Source organism: Poecile atricapillus, chromosome 1, assembly GCF_030490865.1.
Source record: "Poecile atricapillus isolate bPoeAtr1 chromosome 1, bPoeAtr1.hap1, whole genome shotgun sequence".
In the NCBI taxonomy this organism is placed as follows: domain Eukaryota; kingdom Metazoa; phylum Chordata; class Aves; order Passeriformes; family Paridae; genus Poecile; species Poecile atricapillus.
The window spans coordinates 130,170,717-130,196,018 of NC_081249.1; the positions used below are offsets into that span (position 1 = coordinate 130,170,717).

Below are 25,302 nucleotides of genomic sequence, written 5' to 3' on the forward strand. Positions count from 1 at the left end.
CACTTACTGAAATTCGCATACAAGATAACTATATAAATTTTCAAATATATCAGAAAACTTAACAGAATCTTTATTGTTTTATGGAGAAAAAGTACAAAAAGTCATTTAAAATAGCTGAAGAAGTACATGCTGAGGCGTATTAAAACTGTCTGCTTGCTTACTTTGGGCTCTGGTGTCTTCCATTAATGCATACACTCTCCTGGCTTACTTTTTATTTTTCTTTGTTCTGTTCTTGTTTAATGTATTCTTTTATTCAGAGAGGCTTTTTATGTGCATTTATATTTTAGTGCAAATATCCTGGTGTCTTAAACTGCTTTGAAATGCATATTTTCAAGCTTTCAGATTTTAATGGGGTTGAGAAGTGAAACATGAGTGAAGGTGAAAAGAGCAGCTTGCAAGTTTTAGCTACAAGAAATAGATGGATTTTGTGTTTCTTTGAACGGGAAAGCCTCATAGCCTGCGTGAAGTATAACTGGAAATTGAGATGGGTGGTATTGAGAGTATTGTTAATATACGTCTTTAAAGTGAGTAAGCTCTTCAGTTGTGTGGATTCCTTCAAAGAAGAATAATGACAAGAACTTAATGGAAAGGGAATCTGGTAAAATGGGAACCGAATGCATAAACCAGAAATATGCCATTTTTATTTCCAGGAGATTATATGTATATTTGTGTAAGTTCTGTAAAGGTATTTCCAGGAACATTTTACTTTTGGAAATACCTTTATGTAATTTAGATATGTATTTATAAAGTTATGTTTAAGTTCATAAATATGTAAAAATATACATATATATATCTGAATATAAATATACATATTTAGCATAGCAGCACTTAAATCCATGTGTTTTTCCTGTAGCATGTTTTAATTCACTAAAAAGGAGGAGTATATCAATAACTTTGTTTTTAAGCCACTGAATGTTTCCTACCCTTTCAGTTATGGAGACTTTTTTTTTGTATTTTGATACAGCTTTTAAACCTTATATTTTTGTCCATTTTTATATTCTGAAAGTTTTTCTGCCAAAAATTGCTAGTTCATAAATTACTTAGTTGCATTTTAATGTAGTTCTTTGGGGTTTTTGCACTGCCTGTTTCACATCTAATTTGCTATGTGATTATTGAAGGTATGCAGTTAATATAATAAATATTTTGTTTGTAGACTGTATCTTTTAAGCCAGCAAAATGCTACAAATGAATTTAATGTTGTAGTTTCAGGTAGTTTTTTTTCCGGGTAATGTAGGACTATGATAATGTAATTTCTTGATACACTGCTGGGGGATCATGAAAACCATTCCATGGTATTAATGTAACCTCTCGTCTTTCTTGTTAGTTATAGCCAGAGGTGCTTCTAATGAAACTAATGGGTTCCTCCACCTCTGCTTCATATTGGTTACTACTTTGTTACTGAAAATGCTGCTCTAAACTACCTTCCTACAAAAAAGATACAAGATACAAAAGCAGAAGGGGAAGGGTGCTCAGGTCTCAACCTGAAGTCCCTGCTCTGTGGGCTGGACATTTGGGAAATCTTGAGGTCCGAGGCATTGAATTTGGGAACGGTGTTTCTGAACATAAGCCCTTAAGGAACTTGCACTTTTCTGACTGAATTATAATCTGAGAAGTATTGCTCTAAGAAAAGTTCCCCTGTCTTTGAAGCAGGGACATAGAGAGAGCTGGGATATTAACTAGCAGGGTATATTTGGTGGGAGCTCCATGCCTACAAGCTAAGGGTTGTGCCGAGTGACCTGTAAGGAGACATTTCCTGTTGGATGGATAAGCAGAAATAGAAATCCCTCAGAGTCCCATAAAAACATATGGGATTAAATAATTTAGGTATAATCTGCAAAACATATTTGTTTATTGTGTACTGAGATACCACTAACCCATCACGGGGTAGCTGCCTACACTGCCCAAGGCCCACTGTCAGTGTGCTGGGATGGGGGTAAGTGAGGCCATAGAGACATTTAGCATGGTGCCTGTCATTCAGCTTCAGCCTGCAGTCGTTCCTCTGAAGCACTCTGTGTGCCAGTGTTAGTGGTAGCTGCCACTTCCAGCAGCTGCATTATGCTCTCCAGCTCCCCGTGCCTGACTGTTTGCCTTGGCCCTGGAAAAGTCTCAGAGGCGCCTGTGGAGTGGGGTGGCCAAGGACTGCAAACACTCAGCAGCACTGAATGGAGAGTCTAGGTGGATCTGAATGTCATGTGAAGCTGCCAGCCAGCATTCACATACCATGCCCAAACCAGTCTGGGCAAAACGGACCATGGGCTCTTACAGCCTTACTTCATCTTGAGCTGTGCTTTGTTTCCTTACTGGCATCTTGGTCTCTCCTGTCACCTGTCCTGTTGAGTCAGGGTTTCCTACTGCAGGGCTTTGGATTGTGTCTGAGGTGAGGATTGCAAGCATAGGTACTTGGAGTGTTGTTTGGTTGGACATGATCCAATACCCCAGCCTCTGGGATAACTAACTATTGATATAATACCATATGAATCCTGTAAATTTGCACTTACGCCACATGAAAAGAAAATTTATCTCTTCATGGTAGACCATTACAACATTCAATTAGTACATCTGTCCACAAGCTGAGTAGTCACAGTTCTTAGATAACTAGACTTATGAGGCTGGAAAGCTATTACAGGATAACAGGAGGGCATTACTTGTTTTTTGAATGGGTGGGTTTTGTAACTTGCTTTGTAGTTGATGGATTTATTCAACTTATTGACAGCCCTGGTAAATGCTGAATGTTTGCAGGAACGTGACTTCATAGAATCCTACAGTGAACTTGAATTGGAAGGGGCCTCTGGGTGGCTAACCTCCTACTCAAGGCAGGGCTGGCTTCAAACGTAGATCAGGTTGCACATTCAGTGCAGATCAGTCCTGCCTAACTTAATCAGGCACTGTGAGCTCTGAGGATGGAGATTATGCAGTTGCTCTGGACAATCTGTTGTACCCATTCCCAGTGAACCACAGCCTCACATCCAGTAGGAATTTCTCCTGTTGTAACTTAAAGTTGTTGCTTCTTGAGTTTTCACCATCTTCCTCAGGGCTTCATCTCTTCTGTAGTTCCTCACTGGGTGTAAATTACTAAAAAGCTTCAGCTTGCTCCCTGTACTGTGTTAGGAAGTTTTAATTTGTTTACTTGTATTGCAGGAGGAACACATTTGAGAACATTTTCTGTGATGAGGTGTAGGTTCATTTGGTAACTGCAGGTTGTCAAGGATCATTAGCTGTATTCATGCAGTTCTGGAAAGAGCTGTTAAGAAATAAGATGTACAAATCAACAATGTTTAATGATTTACTGATAGAATCAATGCAAATTACAAACTTTTTATATGTGTTAAACACATGTATGCGCAAACATTTGTGAATGTGCAAGACTGATCTTGTTGTCCTTGTGAAATCCAAGTGCAGCAAAATGGAAAGGAATAATTTATGGGTTTAATAAGCAGGCCTGTCACTATCCACAATGAATAATCCTATGTACAGAAGGAGGACTTGATAAGCATTCCCCTTCTAAGAGCAGCTCTGACAGTGACCACTGAATCTTCTTAAATTGCCAGTCAGACCTTTAATTACTGAGGATTCTGATACATCTTAGAAAACAACTAAATTTTAATGGCAATAAAGATAAACTACTTCTTCAATTGTATTGAATAATATAACTATGCAACCCAAACAATTTGGGGTAGACCTTTGGCAGGAGATTTTTTTTGAGGTAAGTATTGCTTATTGTTTTATTTCTTCTTTGTGTATATGAATTTAGTGCACAAGAACAATTTCTATGCTTGTGAAGTCACAGTGATTGGAGCAATTGCTAACATTTTAAGTTGTTAGAATGCACTTTGGGGTTCACTTACTGTAATGCTGAATAATTACAGTACTGTTGATTCTATCAAGATGTTAGTGTGGTTCTATGCACTGTTTTTAACTTGACTAACTTAGTATCTGAACTTGCAGTTTGCATGTAATCAAAATAATATTTGCAAAGAAAGACCTAAACCTGCAAGTACAAAATAGAACAGGAAAATGCTTTTTCTTTTCTGCTGTTGTATTCCATGATTTTTGTGAGCCTTTTAATCATGCAAGATGATGTACTGCATTTGGAAGCAAAAGCATTTCTGAGGTAGCTGTCCTGATTTCAGCCATACAAAGTAGTCTAATTGATCTGCTGTAAATATTTCTCAAGAAGATAAACAGCAAAAAACCTTAACAGAATTGCTGAACAGGAAAGGCAAAGAATGGATGGCAGCATTTTCAGGAAATAATTTCTTTTAGCTTTTTTTGTGCTGCATTGATTTGCAACAGTGTTTGTTAGCTCCCCAAGGGCTAGGATAGGAACACAGGAACTCTCTGTAATGCATGGCTGTTTCAAGTATTGCAGCATACAGCTGCAGTGTGTCTTCACTAGAATGAAGACAAACTAGAATGAAAGTCTTCTAATGAAGACTTCTTATGTCTTCATTAGACACACAGCTACCAGTGTGTCTAATGAAGATGCATAAAGTTGTGCAATGCAGGAACAATAGGATTTTCAATTATTTTTATTTTATTTCAGCCTATTTAAAGAGAAACACATGAATTATGCGGATATTATAATTTTGTCAGCTCTGGAATTACATGGTTGCCATTTGTCTTTTTATGTCCCTGTTGGTGGGGCCAAACTTGAGTATAACAGAAATATGCATGCACTATGCATGAGCCAGTGTTTTGGTACCTTTGCTCTACACTCAAAACCACTTTCTTAGTGCTCTTTTTAAAATCTGCTTAAGTATCCAAATGATGGCAAGTAGCATTATAGGAGTCATTATCTTAAAACATACTTTTACTGTCCAAATGGATTCCAGCCCAGCTTTGCCTTTAATAAAAGAGGCATGATAGTCATATTATTTATGGGTACTTGCGTTTTTCTGATGGTTGGAGGCTTTTCCTATCTTTAAATTACATGGATTTCTTGCTCACCATAGTTGGGATGTTTGTGCTTGAAGCAGTTGGTTCTTGGAGAGAAATAGTGTGCCTGCTAACTACTTGTTGGTTATTCCAGCAGAGTGAAAGGAAGTATAATCTGTTCCTAAAGCGACGTCTCAGGGTAAAGTGGTGAATGCTATTGCAAGTGACTTGGGTGCTGCAATAATAACATGCTTCACTGTGTGACGCCTTTTGTTAACTGGGAGCAAAGTTCACAGTTACAAATAAATATTCTGTGCTTCCTCAGGGAACACATGCCTCCTTGCATGTTAAGAGAGAGGGAAGACCGAGACATTATACTCTGTTTTGTTCCTACTCTAATGAAATAAAACCCCAATTCAGCTCTATACAAATACATTTTTGCTGATAGGTGCGGTTGAAAAAAATAACACCAGTGTTCCTTAGCACAGAGTTAATTTAAACTAGAATGTTCGCTTCTATGGAGAGCACTTTGCTGTATGTCTTGTACATGATTTGATAGAGCTGAATATTAAGATGATAATAAATAATATTACCTAATGAGTTAACTTCCCTAGGAGAGTGGGGTTGCAGTCTTTTATTTGCCTAACATTAATTACTGTGGCCTAATAGTGAAAAAGGTGGATGTTGTTACTAAGACATTCTGGCATGTTGATAAATTAAAATATGACCTTTAATAGATCGTGGTCATATTTAGACCTAATTACCTTGTTACTTTGATATCTTTTATTAGGTGTATTTTTTTCCTGTGAAAGTAAATGTTGAAACATCACCCCTGTATTTCTGTGAGCTATTTTTATGTGTGGTCATTGCTGGTCCATATGTCTCTGTGGTGGTTGATTAAGTGAATCTTGTTATGTAGAGGAAAATGCATGGAATTTACGTTTTGCTACCTGCTTCAAGTATTCACAAGTATTGCTACACTAACATATTATCTTTATTTTTCCTGTACCAGTTATTTACATGTAATGCTTGTGGACATATGTGGTTAATTTTGAAACTGTTTAAACTAGATGTAGCCCTTGTTACATCTTGCCCAAATACATCTTCAGCTGTAAAGAAACTGAAGAACTGTGGCAATATGGGGAAACTTCTTTGCCTTCTGTTATATTTTAGAGAAACAGTAATGCTTGTTTTTTTATTCATATGCCTGTATCTTCTACAGATTGATAAAAGACATCAAAGCAAAGATTCTATTTTCTTCAGGGATGGTGTGAGAAGAATTGATTTTGTTCTCTCCTATGTGGATGATCTTAATAAGGAATGGGAAAAAAAGTTGGTAAGTTTATCTTTTTGAAGTCCTCTTTATTTTTATTTATAAGATGAATATCAATTACTAACCCTTTCAGATCATTAGACTCACCTGGAATAGAATTTAGCTAAATATATATATAGCTATGTGAAAAGCAATTCCATGCATGGAAATTTCTGTGTAATTTACTGTTGTTTGTCAGGACCCAATTTTATTAGATTTATATGTCTGTGTTTATTGTGTTGTTCATTCTTTGTTACTTAGGCTGAGCGATACAATAGAGTAAAGTAATCCAAATTATTTTGCTTCATTTAACAGTCTAGCAGAGACTTTAGAGAAATATTTGCAAATACTTGTACCTGCAAATACTTTCAAATGAAGGGGAATTTTCTAAATAAGCAAAGATCATCCAAACAAGATTCAACCATAACTGTTTTTTCACACCCTTTGACTGTAGTTAGAGGAGAAATAGATTCTTAGCTCCAAGACTCAATGCAGTTTTCTGTTAATACTTTTGAGACGCTTTTCTTAAAATATACTCTGAGTAACACAGACACAGCATGTCCTCCTGGAGGTTTTCCCTGTGTTTGACTTTCTGTCTACATATGTGTATTCATTCTTCTAGAAGAATATTCAAAGTGGCTTTGATAAGAGCCCTCCTATGTAACAGAGCACAAGAACAAACTTTCTCTAAAATGCCAGTTAGTGATTATCCCTGAACTTGCCAGCAAGACCCAGTTGCCTTGATGGTAATAATAGGTCAGATGGAATCAGTTAATGACACCTGTTTGTTACATGCTCACACTGACACATGTGGTCAAATTTGGCTAACATAAATTCAAGCCATATAAAAAAAGCAGTACATGAGAGGCAGTCAAGACAAAAAATTTTATATAAAGCACAATATTTAAAAAAAATAAGGATTTCAGGTTTTTTTTCTCTGTATTTGCTGCCTTCTTTCAGAGGCAGGAGAGGTTACATTTACAAACTAGTCTCTCCAATACATAACAGAGTTTACTCATGATCAAAAAAATTTTAAAAAGGAGACACCAAAACTACATTCTCAAGTAATCATTCTGAAAGATAAGGATATCTGAAAAAAGCATAATTATACCAATGTTTATGACAAAATCATGATCAAAACTGTTGGTCTTTGAAACAAAGAACACTTACAATCTATATCTTGTCATATTAAAGTATTTCATAATTAAAAATTCAAATTACCTTTTGAAAAATACTGTGAGATTGGGCTGTTTAAAAAATTTGCATGTTGCTTTCATTCTTTTATAAAGAAAATGATGGTGGCATGTTTCCATTAACAACTTCTGCTGCCTGTCCTTTCATCCAGATAAAATTCAGTGAGGAACACAGCCCCTGCATCCTACTCTTACTATCTTAAAAAATCCAAAAATTTGTCATGTCTCTGTTTGATGCTTTTCCCAGATTAGGCATCTCAGTCAGCTTTGCTCAGCTAGCCACATTCCAGAGATTTTCTTGGGAGACCAGGTTATTTGATAGCTATAATACCATAGGTTTATATGCAAGCATACTTTTTCAAACTCACCCTGTCTCTTGTCAGGCTGTACTCTTAGCTAGATGCTTTCTTCTATCCTGAAGCAAAACACATTTGAAAAAGAAGGAAGAGAAGACTACTCAGTATAGAGAGAAGAAAGATCCCCATGCAAAATTTGTCAAAGCAACTCTTAAACTTTTCCATTAGTCATACTTGAATTATTTAAAATCAGGGAAGAAATGAATACTATTTAGGTAATGTTTCAGGTGGGAAGGAAAATTAGTCAGATGGTCAGTCTAGTCACTCACTTATATTGTGTGCAGCAGTTTCCTTCTCATTTCTTTATGGGTCATTAGGGGGTAGTAGGAATCTTTGCCAGACCAGAATCCATGTCCATGGGTGTCATTATTCACGTGGAAAAAAGCCCAAGAGTTAGTAGCTAATATTCTTCTTCCTCTTTGAGGTAAAAATGCACTTCCTAGAAGAAACATCTCTGTTTTTCAAAAGGTCTAAACATCTCTTGTGAGATTTAATTCTGTGTATATATATTCCTTGCAAAAGAGTTTATGGCCCCATGTAGGAAGATCAGTAGCCCTGCAGACTAACTCTGTGGTCACTGGACGAACAGTCATGGAGATACCACTTTTTTTACACAGTTCCTGGGGCATCTACATTTTCCCTATAATTATATTCAGCACTGATCTTTATGCAATTAGTAAGTCCATAAATTAGTACAGACTTCTTAGCATACAAGTACTGTGCTGTTGTCTTTGTGGTAGCAAGATTTAAATATTGATGAACTGCAGCCTCTGGAATTTGTCTGACATAAACTGTCCTTGCTATTGTACAGCTATCATAGAAATAAATGGTTTTTTTACAGTAATACAAGAATGCAGTAAAGTGGAACAGCTAAGAATAGAGGTATTCATATGAGGAGAATAACAGTTGTGACAAAGGGTTTTATTTCCTAATCTCAAGGAAACAGCTTTATTCTGCATTTCTAAGAATGGGATAAATAACTTCTTTGTGTGTTTCAACATAGTCCTGATACAGATAGAAATTTTGAGACAGTCTGTTCATCTTCTCCCTTAGTTTCATGCAGAACAACAGGCCTACTGTTTTTGATATTCCCAGATACATTCCAGCTTCAATGCTGTTTTGAACTTGCCTTCTATAAGCTACATAAATAGATCCAAACCACAAAGGTCTCTGAACAAAATTTAGGATTACAATTTTTTGAGACAATACTTAATATTATTCCTTAAAGCCTCCAGCACATGTGGAAATATTTCACCACCATATGAAAATATTAATATTAATATTAATATGTGAATGTTAAAATATAAATCAAATTTATAAAAATATCTAACAAAGATGTATGACCTTTATTGTCCATCAGTGTATTTCTTCACAAGAACTACCGAGCATTAGGACTCATAGATCTCTGTGCAAAGTAACTCACTCTTATGTTAACTGGAAGCAAAGTACCTCTGTCCCCAGTGGGGTACAGAGATACAGAAGGAAATTTTACCTAGTTCTTTCCTGGTTTTCATCATCTCAGACAGAATCTTCTGCTTTCTTAGAGGTACCAACTAGGCCAGAGTTAGGGAGCCACAGGCAGCAAGTATCAGGTGCTTGTTGCTGCTGTTAGCCCTATTACCAGCTGCACCCCCAGGTCTGCAGGAGTGGCCGAAAGCTGTGTTCAGTCTGAACTGGGACTTCTCCATGCAGCTTTGCAGAGGTTTGTCTGGTAGTTGCAGAAGAAATCACAGCATGTCCTGCATTGGAAGGGACCCACAACAATCAAGTCCAATGAGTCAGCAGTGCCCTGGCATCCAGGAGGGCCAGCCCTGACCTAGGGTGCATCAGGCACAGCATTGCCAGCCAGGCAAGGGAGGGGAGTTGTCCCACTCTGCTCTGAGCTTGGGCAGTTTCATCTTGAGTTCTGTGTGCGATTTTGGGCACCACAATATAAAATAAGACAGATGTTGAGAGACTGTCCAAAAGAGGGCTGCGGGGCTGGTGAGGAATCTTGACAGGAAGCCTTATGAGAGGCAGCTGAGGGCACTTGGTTTGTTCAGCCTGAAGAAGAGGAGACTGAGGGGGTACGTGTACAATTTTCGCAGTGTACAATTTTCTTGTGAGGGGAAGAGGAGGGAGAAGTACCAGTCTCTTCTCTCTCAGACCAGTCAGTGACAAGACTCAAAGGAATGACATGAAGCTAAGTCAGGGGAGGTTTAGGTTGAGTATTAGGAACTAAAGGTTTTTTTATGTAGAGGGTGGTCAGGCACCAGAACAGGTCACAGGCCACTGCACCAGGCCTGACAATTCAAGAAGCATTTGGACAACACTTTCAGGTACACAGTGTGACTCTTGGAGTGTCACATGCAGGACCAGGAGTTCATAGAATTAGAGAATCACCGAATATGCTGAGTCAGAAGGGACCCACCAGGACTTTGACCTGCATTGTTACCCATTGTATCAGCATTGTTATCACAATGGGGTTTATGGAAGTTATCTCTCTTCCACAGATACCTGATTATGCAGTGTTGCATTTACACTGGGCATAATAGTACTGCTGGACTTTGGATCTTGCTTTGTTAATCTTAGTGAGGTGGTTCATTACCAGCCCCACATGTGTTAGATGATAAAGTTAGTCTGTGCTTGTTCCACATTATGGGAGATATCCACATAATGTGGTGGATGTGATGACTTAAAGAGCTTCCTTCCTGCCTCTTTGACTGCAGAGTGGCATCTATAGCAGAGTCAGAAATATATGCATCAGGGATAGTTTATTAGGTTTGGGGGCCAGTAAGCTTAGAATTCTAACAAGTACACATTAAAAACTACCAGCTCTGATCCAAGGAATATGTTTTGTCCATTTTAAGCCTTTTATACACCAAGTGTATTGTAAGGAAAGATAAGTAAGATGGGGCCAGACCCTTTGGCTCTGTCTGCTCCTGAGCTGCACAGCTGGAGAGAAGCTGGTTGGTGTCTGGTGGCAGAGAACCCTCTGAGCTGACTTGTTTGGCTCTCTTCCAGTGTTTGCACACACCAGTATGTTTTGTTAGGAGAAAAGGTAATCCAGAATAGCATATTGTCGCTGCCCGCTCGGCCCCTTTTGCCTCGGCTAGCTGTGGCCGATGTCAGCGGCAGGAGTGGGGAACCAGGCTAGCACTGCGAGGCTCAACCTGGAACCTCCAGAGCTCCTCTGCGCTCTGGCGTTGTGGCTCACAGGGCGACACGGGTTGTGACGAAGGGAGAAAGAGTGCTCAGGCTCTCCCGATTTCCCAGGAACAAGTTTATTCCAACAGGTGCAGGGCTGGGATCACAGGGGAGAGGTCTGAGCCGAGACCCTGGGCACCCCCCTGCGCCAGGTTTTAAGGACCGTGGGCGGCTCATATGGTGACCAATGGGACAACAGCAACGGAGGGGTTATGGGTGGGGATTACAATATGCAGGACCAATGGTAAGGACCCGGGGGAGGGAAAGCAACTGTACAATCAATGGGGCGTCGAGGAAGGGATGATAGGCAAGGAAAGAACTGGAACAAAAGGTGGGGGTTCACATAGATTGATAGGGCTTAGGGGCAGGATTGGGGTGATGGATGGGGAACAATCTGGAAAAATGGGAAGGGTTTACAATGATGGGCAACTGGGGACAAACCATTCTTTATGACAGGGGAGCAACTGGGGTAAACCACCTCTGAACTTAATAAAACCAAGCAAATGGGCGGCAACAGCATATAGCTTTGGATACTAGGCTTGAATGTCAGCTTTTCTATAGTGTCTTAACATATATTCTTAAATTATGTTTTAGTTGTGTTGTTCTTTATCTGATTATCATGTCAGCAAACCACAGTTCTCTGACATGTTTATACAGGTGCATTTAGGAAGGTTTGTAGGAAAAATAGCACATGTCATTGCTTTTGCCCCCAGCATCTGCTAGAACTCAGGAGTTACCATATTCACAAGTTTATATAGTCCAGTGTCTAATTTAATATCTAGTAATATTTGGCAAAATCAGATGTGACATTAAAATGAAAGGCCGCTGACACAGGAAAACATTTAAGGGCTATGAATGCTATTTTTTGATCTGCATTTATCTGAGTAGGTTATGCAAACTGAAATGAAAAAATGACAGTCTACTCCTCACAGACATGCAGGAAAAGAAAATTGGCTGAAAATTATAGTGTTTTGGGTTTTTTAAGTATGTTTGAAAACTGTCATTTTAAGACTTTTCAATAAAAGCAACATTAGACAGCGTGGCATGGTTTAGCCAGAAATAAATTTGTGGTGTAGCTTGTGCATTTTAAGGGCTCAATATTTGGCTTAATTTATTGTTATTCTGGCAGTTCATCAGCAAATTTTATTTAAGAGGAAATTAATACAGTCTCTCAATAGAAGAAAAAATTATACAGAGAAGGAGAGGAAGAAAATGTTCTCACCTAAAAACACCGCTTAGGAATTAGCTTGCAAAAGAAAGGAGTTCAAGAAGAATATCAAGCTCACACAGGTCATGCAGCCACCACACACTGCTAGAGGCAGGTTTGTTATCTCTGCATGACGTCTGTGCTGACTTTATGCAAACTAAGCATTTGGTGATTTTTTGGTCTTATCAGTGGTGTTTGTGAAATACTGTTTGAATTGTCTGTAATCAGTACTTGAATATCTGTATCGGGCATAATTGTATAACTAAATATACAAAATAAATAGATGAGGTAAATAGATGAGGCTGTAAGCAATTAGTCTTCCACGCACTTCCAGAATTTTTCTTTCATTTTTCTCTTGGAAATGTATCTAAACTTGAACACACCCCACACACCAGCCTCCTTAAGTCAGAAGTGCTCAGGACAGAAGACATCAGTTGCTTCTCTGATGACCCAGATAGCACAGAACAAGCCTTTTCCTACCCAGTGGGTGCCCTGTGGCTAGTCAGTGCAATTCCTGGTGGGTTCCCATTACAAAGCTGGCCCTCACTGGAAAGTGGCCTGGTTTTTGTCTGTTTGCTTTGAGGTCACATAGCCTTACGGGGTTGTCATTGGAGCAGTTGAGAGAAGTGAAACCCAGTGAGTAATCGGTGAGTGATCAATTAATAGCTAACTTCATCAGTTACTAAAGTGTCTTTGTTTCTCTTCAGGAAAGGAGAAAAGAATTTGAGAGCAACCTGCAAAAGGCTGGTTTGGAGCTAGAAACAGAAGATAAGAAGGTAAAAAAAAAGAAAAATTAGGACCAAAAGAATAGATCCAGAAATTAATAAACCACTTTCTTTCTTTGAGAAAAATTATAAATTATACTTGTGGATTTCAGTGCAGTGTGACTAATTAAGGGGAAACAAGGTTATGTGTTAATTTGAGTGCTTTTTCCAGATACATTGACAAGAATTGTGGAAGCAGAATAATTTTGATTCAAGAAGAAGCTTTTGCTTTTGGTTTCATAAGAAAAACAAAGCCTTTGCTTTCATAACAAGAACAAGGCAAAATAGCTGTGATTTGATTTAAGTCCACATAAATGGGAAGTATGCTTACAGCTGATTTTAATCCCACCTGGCAATGAGTAACAAGTTTGGAAGGCAAAGAATGGATTAGTTATGCTCACTGGATATTGTAATTATGAGGAAGGACCCTGTAATAACTTCAGGATGTTTGATTAGTGATACTGTTTGGTGTAATAACTAGAGAACATGCGATTTTGACTGATGCAGTCAGTGTGCCAGAGACTGAGTTGAGTAAAATAACTCTTGATGAAGTTCAGACTCTGTAACATCCATACATAGGGAATTCATTGAGCAGTATTAAAAACCCTTGTGACTGCTAACTTTTACTGTGAATGCAGAGCAACACTAGAAGAACATACATGTTACGTGAGGCTTATGACAGGATTATTCTTCATGTTTCCAGTGTCATGAGAATTTTCAGGCTTCAGTGTATGAGATTGTAAGAAACAATGCTCACTTTTAAAATTTCAAAGATTTATTAAACCTTAACAAAATACAACAGAAGGACTCAATAAGGAAAGAGACACAGCACCAGGAGCAAATAACTATCTGCTGTACGCTTGTCTACAAAATGGCTGGTCCCCTTTTTATAGCCCTGGGATTACATCAGGCAACCCTGGCCCCTCCCAAAATCTGTCAGTCAACTCTTCTTTGCTGTCCATTGGTGGAGACTGCTTTCTTGCAACTTGACTGGAGGGCAGGTGTTGCTGTGCCTCGCCTCCTAGTAACAAGCCTGCCCTCTTCCCAACTACGAAGGCTGTCTAGTGGCAGCAATACAAAAGGGGAGGGGAAAGAGAACTATTGGGAGAACAAATCACAATAATATAACTATACATCAGTAAAGCTTCTCTTAATAGACACATAATATTCATCCCTTAATTGCGAGAGCCAACCATCTCATTACCCATCTGTAACAGAGATTAATATAGTTTGAAAAGCCTTTGTGAGCTTTTAGTACTACAAAGATTGTTTTTATGAACAGCCATCCACTCAGATAAGCTTTTCAGTAAATATATGTATACACACACAGAAAGTCCTTTATTCCCCCTCCTTTGATTTTAAATCGTTTAAACATATGTAAAAGGCAATACATTTTATATGAAAAATATTCCCATAAATCTTGCAATAAAACACTAATGGGTCTAATGTCTTATTTAACTCTTCTGGAACAGGAATCTGAAGATGGCAAGATTTTTTTTGTGAAGATCCATGCACCGTGGGAGGTTCTGATCACATATGCAGAGGTGCTGAACATTAAAGTTCCTATCAGGGAAAATGACATTACCCCCGTGGTGGAGAACCCCCTGGACTGTGTGCTTTTCCCACTCAGACTGCCCGAGAAGGTGATGCACCCTGAACCAGATTATTTCACGGCACCATTCAGCAAGGACAAGCAGGAGCTGTACCTCATTAATGATGAGAGCACTTTCTTCTCACCATCCATGAGAAATAGAATAGTACGTATGTGTATTTGGCTACTTGTGTTTACATGTAGGTTTACACAGCCCCATCAGAATATTCATGTAAGGAAGGACTGGGTATAGAAACTAAGGTAAATACAGAGAGGCCTGGGTACCTGTGCATCTTGCTTAGAAATATGGAATAATTGTTGGAACTGATCTTCTGGATGTCTACAAGGCAATTGTGCCCTCTCTGTTCTTATATGGGATTAGGCCTCCTGAAGAAATACATTTTGCTTTTGCATGTTCTTCCTGCAGATTCTACACAGTGCACACCATTATAGGTTGCTATTAAATGGCCTTAAAATAGGAAAGGTCTGAAATTCTCATCCTTGCATCTCAGGTTAATTATATTCTTACACGTTGCCCATATGGAACAGAAGAAGGGAAGAAAAAATTTGGGATTAAGAGACTGCTAAACAATGGCACCTATACAGCTGCATATCCTCTTCATGATGTAAGTATTTCAGCTTTCTGCTCCCTTGAACATTTCGCAGTGTCTGCACTCTTTTACCTACTGTGACATTTGCTGTTCCAGGAGATACGAAAATATACTCAAACCTTGCAATTTGTCCCAGTAATTGATTCTGATTTATAACACGCAAGACATACCTGTCAGCCCTACTATCTGGCTTTTATGTGCCGAAATGTTTCTTCCTGTGGATGGGATTTTAGAATACTTGTCAGTCACATCATTTCTTTAGAGACTTACTCCATCATATTCCTGTAATGTTGGTCACACAGACCATGCAGTAGTACCTTAGATTATAACAAGGAATTAATACCTACTGCAGATCCGTACATTCAGCAGTGTGTGTGTATAGGGTTTGTACACACACACTGTAGTTACACAGTAGTGCACACTACCTGCAGTTAGAGAAAAACTCTTGGGACCATAGCATTTTGGGACTGAAGTCAGGTGAGTTGCCTGAATCCTGCAGTTCAGTGTGAAATGATGACTTGGCCATCTCTCAGTAAGCTTTGGGGTGCAAATACTGTAATACTGGAAATGTGGTAAGGATAGTAGATATTGTATTTAGTTTTGCTGTAAGATCAGTTTTTAATATGACACATATGGATTTAGTCCTGGAATTCCATGGAGAAAACAAGAGAGAGTTACAGTATTTTAAATGGGTTTTTCTGCTTAAATTTTTTTTTTCCTCCTAAATGTTGTGTTTAATTCTTTTGCTTAAATCTTAAATTCTCTCCATGTTTTTACTGGTTATTTCAGATGTCACTATGCTTTAGTGAACTTGAGTTGCTTATCTATATCTCTGAATTATACAATAAGACATATTTAACTACTGTATATGGATTTATATTTTTAAATGTTTGAAAATATTTTATTTTCCTTGGAAAATAAAATTAAATGAGTGAATAGACATTCCTTAGGTTTTCAGGAGGAAAGTTTGGCTGATTAGGATCTAGAATGCTAGTGTAGGCTGGGAAGTACTTCATACTGTTGGGACTGCCAAAACCACAGGCAGTGAAAAGCAAGAATCTCTTCTATACAACTACAATCAACTTTAAATGCTAAGAAATTTTATGAAAAAAATTCTAAAACTTGTGAGACAGACTCAAAAATCTTTGTCTAAAAATAATTATTTAATCTTTCAGAATACTTCCAAAATGCAAACTTTGGGTTGCTTAAACTTCCATTGGTTGCTTCCTGTTTAGAAACTAATTTTCATGCTTTTCTTTGTGATTGAGAGACATTCAGAAAAAAAGGAAAACCAAGATCATGAAGTGAATAATTGATGTAGCGAAATATTTCTAGAAGTAGAGTTCTGTGGCACAAAGTAAAATTACAAAAGCTGTCAGAAACTGTGATTATTTTACAGTGTTTTATTTCTAGGAAAGTGATGAAATTCCAAAATTTTCTTAGTATTTGACAGTTAAGATACCTGATAATGACCAACACCACAGTGTGGGTGCATCACCATTCCTGTTTGTCTGTTTCAATGTAGTATTTGAGCCTGTCAATGAGCTGTTTTCCCCTTACTCTGATTTGCTCACAGTGCCAGTACTGGAAAAAGGCAAGTGACCCAAACTGTGACAGTGAGAGGTACACACTTTACATGGAGTGGGCCCGCTTCTTGCGCTTCTACAAAGAGCAGCCTTTGGACCTTATCAGGTGAAATACTGCCTGCGGGTTATGTTTCCTTGCTTTTCACTGTAATACAATGTATATTCATTTGTAACGTGATCCTGCTAAGAAGTCTTTACCACTTTTAATATCCAGTGAGAACTGGATATTAATTGGGCATCCTGGGAGGACAGGACACAACTTTCTATGGAGAAGTAGAAAAATGCTTTATCTCAAATCAAGCATCTTTCCATCTAGCCAGTCTTCCTGGGGTCAGGAGGACTTGATGTAAAGAAACACATACATAAAATAGCTCAGATTTTTAAATCAGTCTCTGCAAAAAAGTGTTAAAGATTTGTTTGAAATGTTGAAATTTCAGCACAGACTTGAAAAAATACTGATAAAATCAGTTTGGAAGCTTGAGTCTCAGTTCTAACCCCAAATTTAAGCTCACTTAAGATCTCTGATTCACCTGATGCAATACAACAGAATGTTGCTTTGTTCACAGGTTACAGCTCTTTGTTTGTAACACAAGTGGTTGTATTTCTGTGGATTACCTATTTGTTTTAACCACATAGTCAGAATTGTTGTGCTGTTTCATTTGCGTAACTCCTTGGAAAAAACATTAAGTAAATCTTCACTTACACTATCCTGTAGAAAAGAGAAAAGAGTGATTTTAATGTTAGTTTCTACTAGGAGGAAAAAAGTAACAAAAGAGGCCATATATCCTTATCATTCACCTTGTTCATGCAGCTTGAGTAACTTCTCATGGCGAGCTTCAGATCTCATTTTCCACAGTACTTCAATGCCTTTACTCTTCTGTTTAAAGAGAATTTTGCCAAGTATTTCACTTTTACTCTCGCCAATTTGCTCTATTACTCTTTTTACTCTATTAGCTTTTTTGCTCTATTTTCTCTAGTTTTAAATTTCTGCTTTGTGTTCTTGTTAATTGCATTTTCTTCTTATTCAGAAAATACTATGGTGAGAAGATTGGAATCTATTTTGCCTGGCTAGGATTTTACACAGAGATGTTGTTCCTTGCAGCAGTTGTTGGCTTAATCTGTTTTCTTTATGGCTTGTTTACAATGGATGAAAATATGAGCAGGTAAGTGTAACGTTCAAAATCTCCTGGGCAAAAGCTAAGCAATGTGAAAATCTTATTCTTGCAAAAAAAAAAAGAACTATTCTTACTGTTACTCAACAGGTAACAAACTTTTAAAGCTTGTTAGAGCAGACAAATTTATTCTTCAGCTGTCTTTATTGACTGAAAAGGTGGTGGACCACTAGTGCAGAGCTTGTGGCTATCAATTAGTAAGACTCAACTTGTGGGTGAAAAGCAGTATTTTGTTGACCATATCTTTCTGTATTGGAGAAGCCGCAATATATTAAGTTCTAAGACCACCCCTTAAATCTCTCAAAATTGTTTAGTGTTGTCTTAAGCTCCTCTATTTAATCTATCTTGCAGAGCAGTCTGACCTTTTAGTGTAATTCATTATTTGTACTAACCAAAAGTATGAGTAAAATACAACAGCAGTGTTCTCCAATCAAATTGGGATCCAGTATCTTAGAAGCCACAGTTTGTTTGGTGGGTTTATTTAAATAAGCATAGTGTTTGTTTTATCAGAAGTCCATAGATCTATTGTATTCAGGGATTGGAGGTGGGGAGAGGAAAAGAGGGTTGACTTTTTGTTGCTGACTGCTTTCTGTAAGAAGGCTTCCATAAAATTTTGAGTTTTAGCCATAAAATATGACTAACAAGTTAAAATTCTCATCTATTCTGTTGAGTAATGTAATTTTTAGACTTGTGTTTTAGCTAGGTTAGGAATTCATCTGGGAATACTATTATACATATTGAGATTTCTCTGGATACCAAAGGACTATCATAGGATTCTATATTTTGCCTGTCATTAAATTGAAGTAGCAAATTTTACTGCAGCTATCAAAGCTGAAGTGGTCTCTCTGCTTTTAGAAAAGGTGTTTTGATATCATTGCTAACCTGGTGAGAAGCATGGTTTATATCTTGCCTGAAAGCAGTGCATGTGCAGTACAGCTCCTGACAGACTCCTGATTTTTTTCTGGTAGAGCCAAAAAGCCCATTCAGATGGAATTGTTAATTCTACTCATTTTGGCAGCTGCTTCATTCTTGGCTTGCCCTAACCAACCAGTGGTTAACCGCAGTGACTGTGACAAGATGTGGCATCTTTGCTGTAAAGCTGCAAATATTGAGCTTTGAACAAATCAAGCTCCTATTTATTTTTTAAATAAAATTTCATATAATAGCATTTAAGATGCTGTGGAAACAGATACTTTACAATGTTTTCCTCCTTAGCAAAGAAATCTGTGACCCTGCAATTGGAGGAGAGATTATCATGTGCCCACTTTGTGACCGAGACTGTGAATACTGGAGACTAAATACCACCTGCGAGTCCTCACAGGTTTGTGTTTGGTTCTGCAGCCACTTATCATTTTTGTTCCTCCTGAAAACTGTCTTGGTACTGACCTGTTCCTGGGTATTCTGTTGCAGTATTCCCATTTGTTTGACAACGTGGCAACTCTTTTTTTTGCCATTTTCATGGGTATATGGGGTGAGTACATTTGTTAAGTTTTATGTTCAGCAGGAAGGAGATCTTGGCAAAGCTGCTGAGGGACACTGGAAGTGGGAAGAAGGGGAATAATGGCTTCATCTTAATATCCTGCCTCAGATGCAGAAATGACAAATGAGTGAAAATAATATAAAGTTACAGAGGAATTAAGATTTAAAAAACCCAAGCAGGCATCTTGGATACTGTCGCTAGAGGACACAAAATATTGAGCGAGGGTCCCCAGAAATCAGTCACACACACAGCTGCTTTCTTGAGGCAAAAAACCTTTATTGCGGGGTCTTGACAACCCTTTTATAAGCTTCTCTGATCAGTTCACCCTGATTGGTAGAAGGAACAAGACCCCTCTCATCCCATTGGTGGGATAAGAGAGAAAAAACATGCTCAGAACATCTGTATCTTGTTTTGGGAAAGTAATTCCTTATTTACACAAATAATCCTTCAGCAAGAATGGGTTCCCAAGACTTTCCCTTGGGAACAGTCAGTATCTGAGAGCTTGAAAATTCTCTCAGGTTCAGAAAATCATGTCCACATCTCTCTCTCTTTTTTTAATCAAAAAAGAAAAAAAAAAGAAAAAGAAGCAAGATGCCTGCTCATAGAGGGACCATCCAAGTGACCACACTCATCTTCTGCATCTGTGTCATCACTCAAAGGTTCCTCCACTTGATGACCTTCCTCCTGGTCACAGCCTGTGGTTTTTCTGTTAGCTCAGTTCTGCCTTTGGGATTGCAGGTCAGGATGGACATGCTTTGTAGGTACCCAGTGTACCCCAGTGTCTGTGGATACACATGCATACCCACGACCTGAAGCGATAAGTTTTAACGGGCCCTCCCACTGCTTGGTGGTCAAATTTCGCACCTGAACATTTGCTCGGGGCTGATGCATCTCGCCTGAAGCCTGCAAAGAAAGGTGATGGTTTAAGATGACAGGGTTATTTGAATTCTGCAGCACCATAAGGTGATTTGCCATATACAGAGTTTTTGCCAATCAACTTTGTGGGGTTTCACCCTGCATTCCCTGTTTTTGTTCTTGAAGAACCCTGCTTCAGAGTACCATGAGCACATTCAACAATGGCTTGGCCAGTTGGAGAATGCAGAATGCTGAATTTGTGTGAAACACCCCACATCTGCATAAACTGCTGCACTTTCTGTGAGGCGTAAGCAGGGCCATTACCGGTTTTCACAGTAGAAGGTATTCCTAGTACAGCAAAACCCTGCCTCCAATGGGCAATGACATTGCGCGTTTTTTTCTTCAGTGTGAGCAGAAGCCCACATTGCAGAGAAGGAAGTGTCAATAGACACATGCAAATACTTCACCCTGCTGAATTCAGCAATTTGGGTAACATCTGTTTGCCAAATTTCCAAGGCCTTGAGACCCCTAGGGTTTATGCCCACCAGTAAAGGCGGAGCAAGTGCATGACGATCATCACAGGAATTAACAATGTCACTGGCCTCAGTTGGAGTCAACTGAAACTGCTTTTGCAATGTACGTGCGTTTTGATGAAAGAATTCATGCAATGCTTTGGCTTGTGCTAGTACATCAGGCTGAGGTGCTACTAGTGCAAGGTTAGCCCACTTTTCAGCCCTGGCATTACCTTCTGCTATGGAACTTGGCAGATTGATATAGCTTGTACCTTGCTCTTGAACCAAATCTGGAAGAGCGACTACATTTTCTTTTTGGAGGGACCACTGGATTTCCCAGATGGGTTTGTCCCCTTGCCCCAGTAAAGGAGGTGTGGGGCACGGTGTGCCCTTCACCACAGTGGCCTCCTTCAAAAATCTGTCCCAGGCTGTCAGTACATCCCACCCCCAGAGGTTAGCAATAGCTGTGGTGACATAAGTCCAAACTATAGCAGATTGTCCCTCTGAGTTCGTGATCTGCAAAGGCCACTGGCTGTTGAAATACTGTGCTGTTCCACCCAATCCTGTGACAGGCGACTCCACTGAATCCAGAGGCCACTGCAGAGGCCCTGCAGAGGAGGACAGGATGGTTATGTAGGCACCCGTGTCGATCAGAGCTTGTAGGTGTGTTGCTAAAGGACACGGAATGATTCACATGGACACATCTCAATGGTATGACAGGAAAAGAAGTAACTGTATTTTCTGACTCCAGTATTTATAGATTCTTGACAATGACCAGGGATTGGATAACTAAGTTACCACCTTCCCAATCACACTGGTTATGTGAAACATCCATCAAAGACATTTCTTAGAAGGAATGTGTCAACACTTATGTTTATAGTTACTTTCCTGGGAAAGTAACTAAAACTATGAAAACAAGATCAGAAGGTTTAATTTTCATGGCAACATAGGTGGATCTCTGACGGGGTGGCACCAGGAGGGCACAGGGTACACCACTGTGCCTTTTATTGGTCAGGGTTGCAGCCCAGTGTATCTGAGGTGGTCCAGTTGATCCAAAGCAACCATCCCCTCGACACCAGTCCATAGTCCTAGAAACTGAAGACTTGAAAGGCACAAGTTGAGCAATGCATGTTTTTTCGGGGATAGTTGTCGCACTATTGGGAAGAGTGAGAAGCACAACACAGACTCTCTTGTGAGTTGAACAGGAGAGGAGGTTTATTACCTCAGATCTCCTTTTATAGACTGATACATGAAAGTACAAAAAGGTAAAGCTCTTATTGGTTAGTGAACTAACATATTACCATCATTGTCAGTGAGGTACACCACCCCTTGACCTTCTCTTGCAAGAAAACAAGGCTGCAAGGCTGTGTTCTGTCTCTGAGGATTGTTTTAATTCCTCCTTATGATTTCCCAGGCCACTTTCACAGGCGAGACTGAAAAAATTACGCGGCCTGCTTTTCCACAGGCACTGTGCTCCCTGCTTTTGCTCATATTTAGCATCCATAGATAGTGATGGGAGGGGTGGGAGTGGAAACCATAGGACAAATCTGTCCCAAATAATCAGCATCAATAAGTCCAAGATGCACAATGATGCCCTGAAGGGTAGCACTCGATCTTCCTATTAGGAGAGCACTTCTACCCTCCCACAGAGGTCCATAGGCATCCAGAGGAACTCTGTGCACTTCGCAAGAGCTCAGGACTACTGTTGCTGCTGTGCAGACATCAAGTCCAGCTGAGCCACAGGTGCTGGCCATGAGCTGGCTGAGCAAGCCTGTATCAGCTTCAGGACCTGGGGAAAAGCTTATGTCCAAGCGTGTTTCCCCAATGCACTCAGCTTTGCGTTTCCCCAACGTGCTCAGCTTTGCATTTCCTGAATCTGGCAAAGGCCGGCCCTTAGCATCAAACTTTGCTGTGCAAGCCTCTGCATAGTGGTTTGGCTTTCCACACCGAGTGCACAGAAATGAGAGAGCTTTCCCTTTCTGCTTCTGTTTCCCCTGCTTTTTGGTGGCTTGTGCTGTCACCTGCTTCTGCTGCTTACCTTTTGGCCCTTTTGAGGACACTCGTAAGGCAGTAGCCAAGGCAGCCATCTTACAATCTGTGGTGCCGATGTTAGCACAAGTGTGGACCATCTGTGCTAAGGATGGATCACCTGGGAGAGCCTCTATCACCCTCATACAGTAATCACTGGCATTGCTTCTTGCCAGCTGTGTGACCAGTAGCCTTCTCAATTCAGGTTCATCCACCTGCTTCTCCACAGATGCAGAGAGTTTTTCAACAAACTGCATGTACGGCTTCTTAGCCCCTTGGACTATAGTAGCAAACTTCTGCTTTGGAGCTCATAGTTCTATGGTTTTCTGCAGAACTGCAAAGCCTGTTTTCTGGCATTGATCTAGCATCTGCAGGTGGAATGTAACCTGGAAATCAGGATCAGAAAAATTCCCAATCCCCGTCAATAGGTCCGTTCCAACCCCATACCTAGGGTCACGGTGAGACAACTGACTATTCCGTCCAGCTACCTTTGTAGCCAGCTGACTCCAATTAGCTTCAAAGACTTCAAACTGAACACGCTGAAACAACATCTGAGTGAGGTGCCTAATGTCATATGGTACCAGTGGCTTAGAATTAAGAATGTGAATCATGTGCATTACCTCCTGAGATCCCAGGCCATATTGTGTCACCTTGTCTCTAATGCCCAACACAGTTTTAGTGGATAGGGTGTGTTAGGCAGCCCTGTTTGAGGATTTCCCTTTACCACAGGAAAAGCCTGTAGACCTCCTTGCGAGGTCACAGCATCTCTGTGATCCTGCCCATTAGATGTCACAGGACCAGAGACAGACACCCAGCTGGAGCTTGCTTCTCCTGTACCAGACTGTCTGTTCCTGGCAGAATCTGAAAAATTAAGGGAAGTCTCTCCAATTCCCCTACACCTTTCAAGGAATTCCCAATCCTCCATCTCCAAGTCTTTCTCATTTACCTTGAATCAGAACTGTCTGGGGGGGTGGGCGGCAAGGTGCCACAGGGGACTGCAGCATTGCCGGCCAAGCTCCTGCAGTTTTCACGGCTGGACCGGGGCCGGCCGTGTTTCCCCCAGCCCTGGGTGCATAATCCTTCCCACCGGTCCCTGCTGCCGCAGCCGCGGCGGCAGCCGGACGCGCGCTATCCCCCGTGTGAGTGCAGAGCTGACCCCATCTCCTTCAGACATTAAATCAATTAGTGTTCCAACTGCGCCAGCCGGAGCGGGAGCCAGCTTTGCTCCCTCCACCGTGGGAAACGCCAGGGGGGATACTGTGTTTTCCTTCAACCCGCGGTTCCCCGAGCCCCGGGCAGGGTAACTCCCGCTGAGTGGGGGGGAGTGGCTGTCGCGAGCTAAATCTCCCGTGTTCCCTTTCTGCCTGTCACCCGTCCCGTGGGACTCGGACAAAAGGGCACCCACCCCCAGGCTAGAGTCGCAAAGAGATCGGGCTGGGGAAAAGATCCCCTCTAGGCAGTCCTGGTCTGAGTCTGATGCCATCTCCTGTGAGTCACGGTCCAGCAGAACGGCTTCTGGATCATACCAGTCTCCTCCGTCAGGGCCTGTGTCTGAGACGTCGTGAGATGAGGCACTGGAGCTCGCGGCTTCTAATAGACATGAATTTCTTCCAAGGGAGGAGCAGTTTCGCATCTTCACCATTGCCAGTAAGCACCAGCTGATACAAGGTGTCACCTATGCTCCACCAAGGATCTTTCAGCAGTGCATGAGTGGCAGTTGGAAAAAATCCATTTATTTTCCCCAAAAATACAAAGCATTAATATCTGCTTCAGGAATATCCAGATGCTGCCTGTGGAGAATGTCAAACCACATATCCAGGACAATCTCATCCTCTGGGGCTAGAGCAGCGATCAGCATGCTGTCAGCTCACTGGGAGGAGTCTCCAGCAAAAGGAAAAAATGACAGGCAAAAAACCCACAGTCTGGACTGAAAAAACTCAGAATCCCCGGGCGGGTGGGGGGAGGAAAAAGAAGGTATTACCTTCCCGCAGCTGCGTGATTTCGATGCCGACTCCCATGTTTCAGGCCACTAGATGTCGCTAGAGGACATGAAATATTGAGCGAGGGTCCCCAGAAATCAGTCACACACACAGCTGCTTTCTTGAGGCAAAAAACCTTTATTGCGGGGTCTTGACAACCCTTTTATAAGCTTCTCTGATCAGTTCACCCTGATTGGTAGAAGGAACAAGACTCCTCTCATCCCATTGGTGGGATAAGAGAGAAAAAACATGCTCAGAACATCTGTATCTTGTTTTGGGAAAGTAATTCCTTATTTACACAAATAATCCTTGAGCAAGAATGGGTTCCCAAGACTTTCCCTTGGGAACAGTCAGTATCTGAGAGCTTGAAAATTCTCTCAGGTTCAGAAAATCATGTCCACAGGATACCATAAGAATATCATAAGCATTGTATACTTGTTACTGCTAAAATTTGATTCTTTCCTTAGTGACCAGAGGGGTCCAACCTTATGCAGGCCATGTGAGAGTCCTCTCTGCTCAGCCCTGCACATCGTCAGTGTCCCAGTGAGGGAGTGGGGAGCTTTGTCTCCTTTCACTCGATGGATGGTGGTCCACC

General features: G+C 40.3%; 1 protein-coding gene across 7 annotated transcripts in view; it reads left to right on the top strand.

The window, feature by feature from the left end:
• ANO5 (anoctamin 5) overlaps positions 1 to 25,302 on the top strand; it is a 67,516-nt gene that overhangs the window by 20,560 nt on the left and 21,654 nt on the right. For 4 of the 7 annotated variants that reach the window (XM_058847016.1, XM_058847037.1, XM_058847031.1 and 1 more), the window contains 9 exons: positions 5,030 to 5,074; positions 6,098 to 6,211; positions 12,837 to 12,905; positions 14,366 to 14,650; positions 14,997 to 15,110; positions 16,672 to 16,787; positions 17,710 to 17,844; positions 19,069 to 19,174; positions 19,264 to 19,324. In XM_058847016.1, coding sequence (XP_058702999.1) covers positions 5,030 to 5,074; positions 6,098 to 6,211; positions 12,837 to 12,905; positions 14,366 to 14,650; positions 14,997 to 15,110; positions 16,672 to 16,787; positions 17,710 to 17,844; positions 19,069 to 19,174; positions 19,264 to 19,324 — 1,045 coding nt within the window. The remainder of the gene's footprint in view (positions 1 to 5,029; positions 5,075 to 6,097; positions 6,212 to 12,836; positions 12,906 to 14,365; positions 14,651 to 14,996; positions 15,111 to 16,671; positions 16,788 to 17,709; positions 17,845 to 19,068; positions 19,175 to 19,263; positions 19,325 to 25,302) is intronic. The other 3 variants (XM_058847056.1, XM_058847065.1, XM_058847024.1) reach the window with 2 other exon arrangements.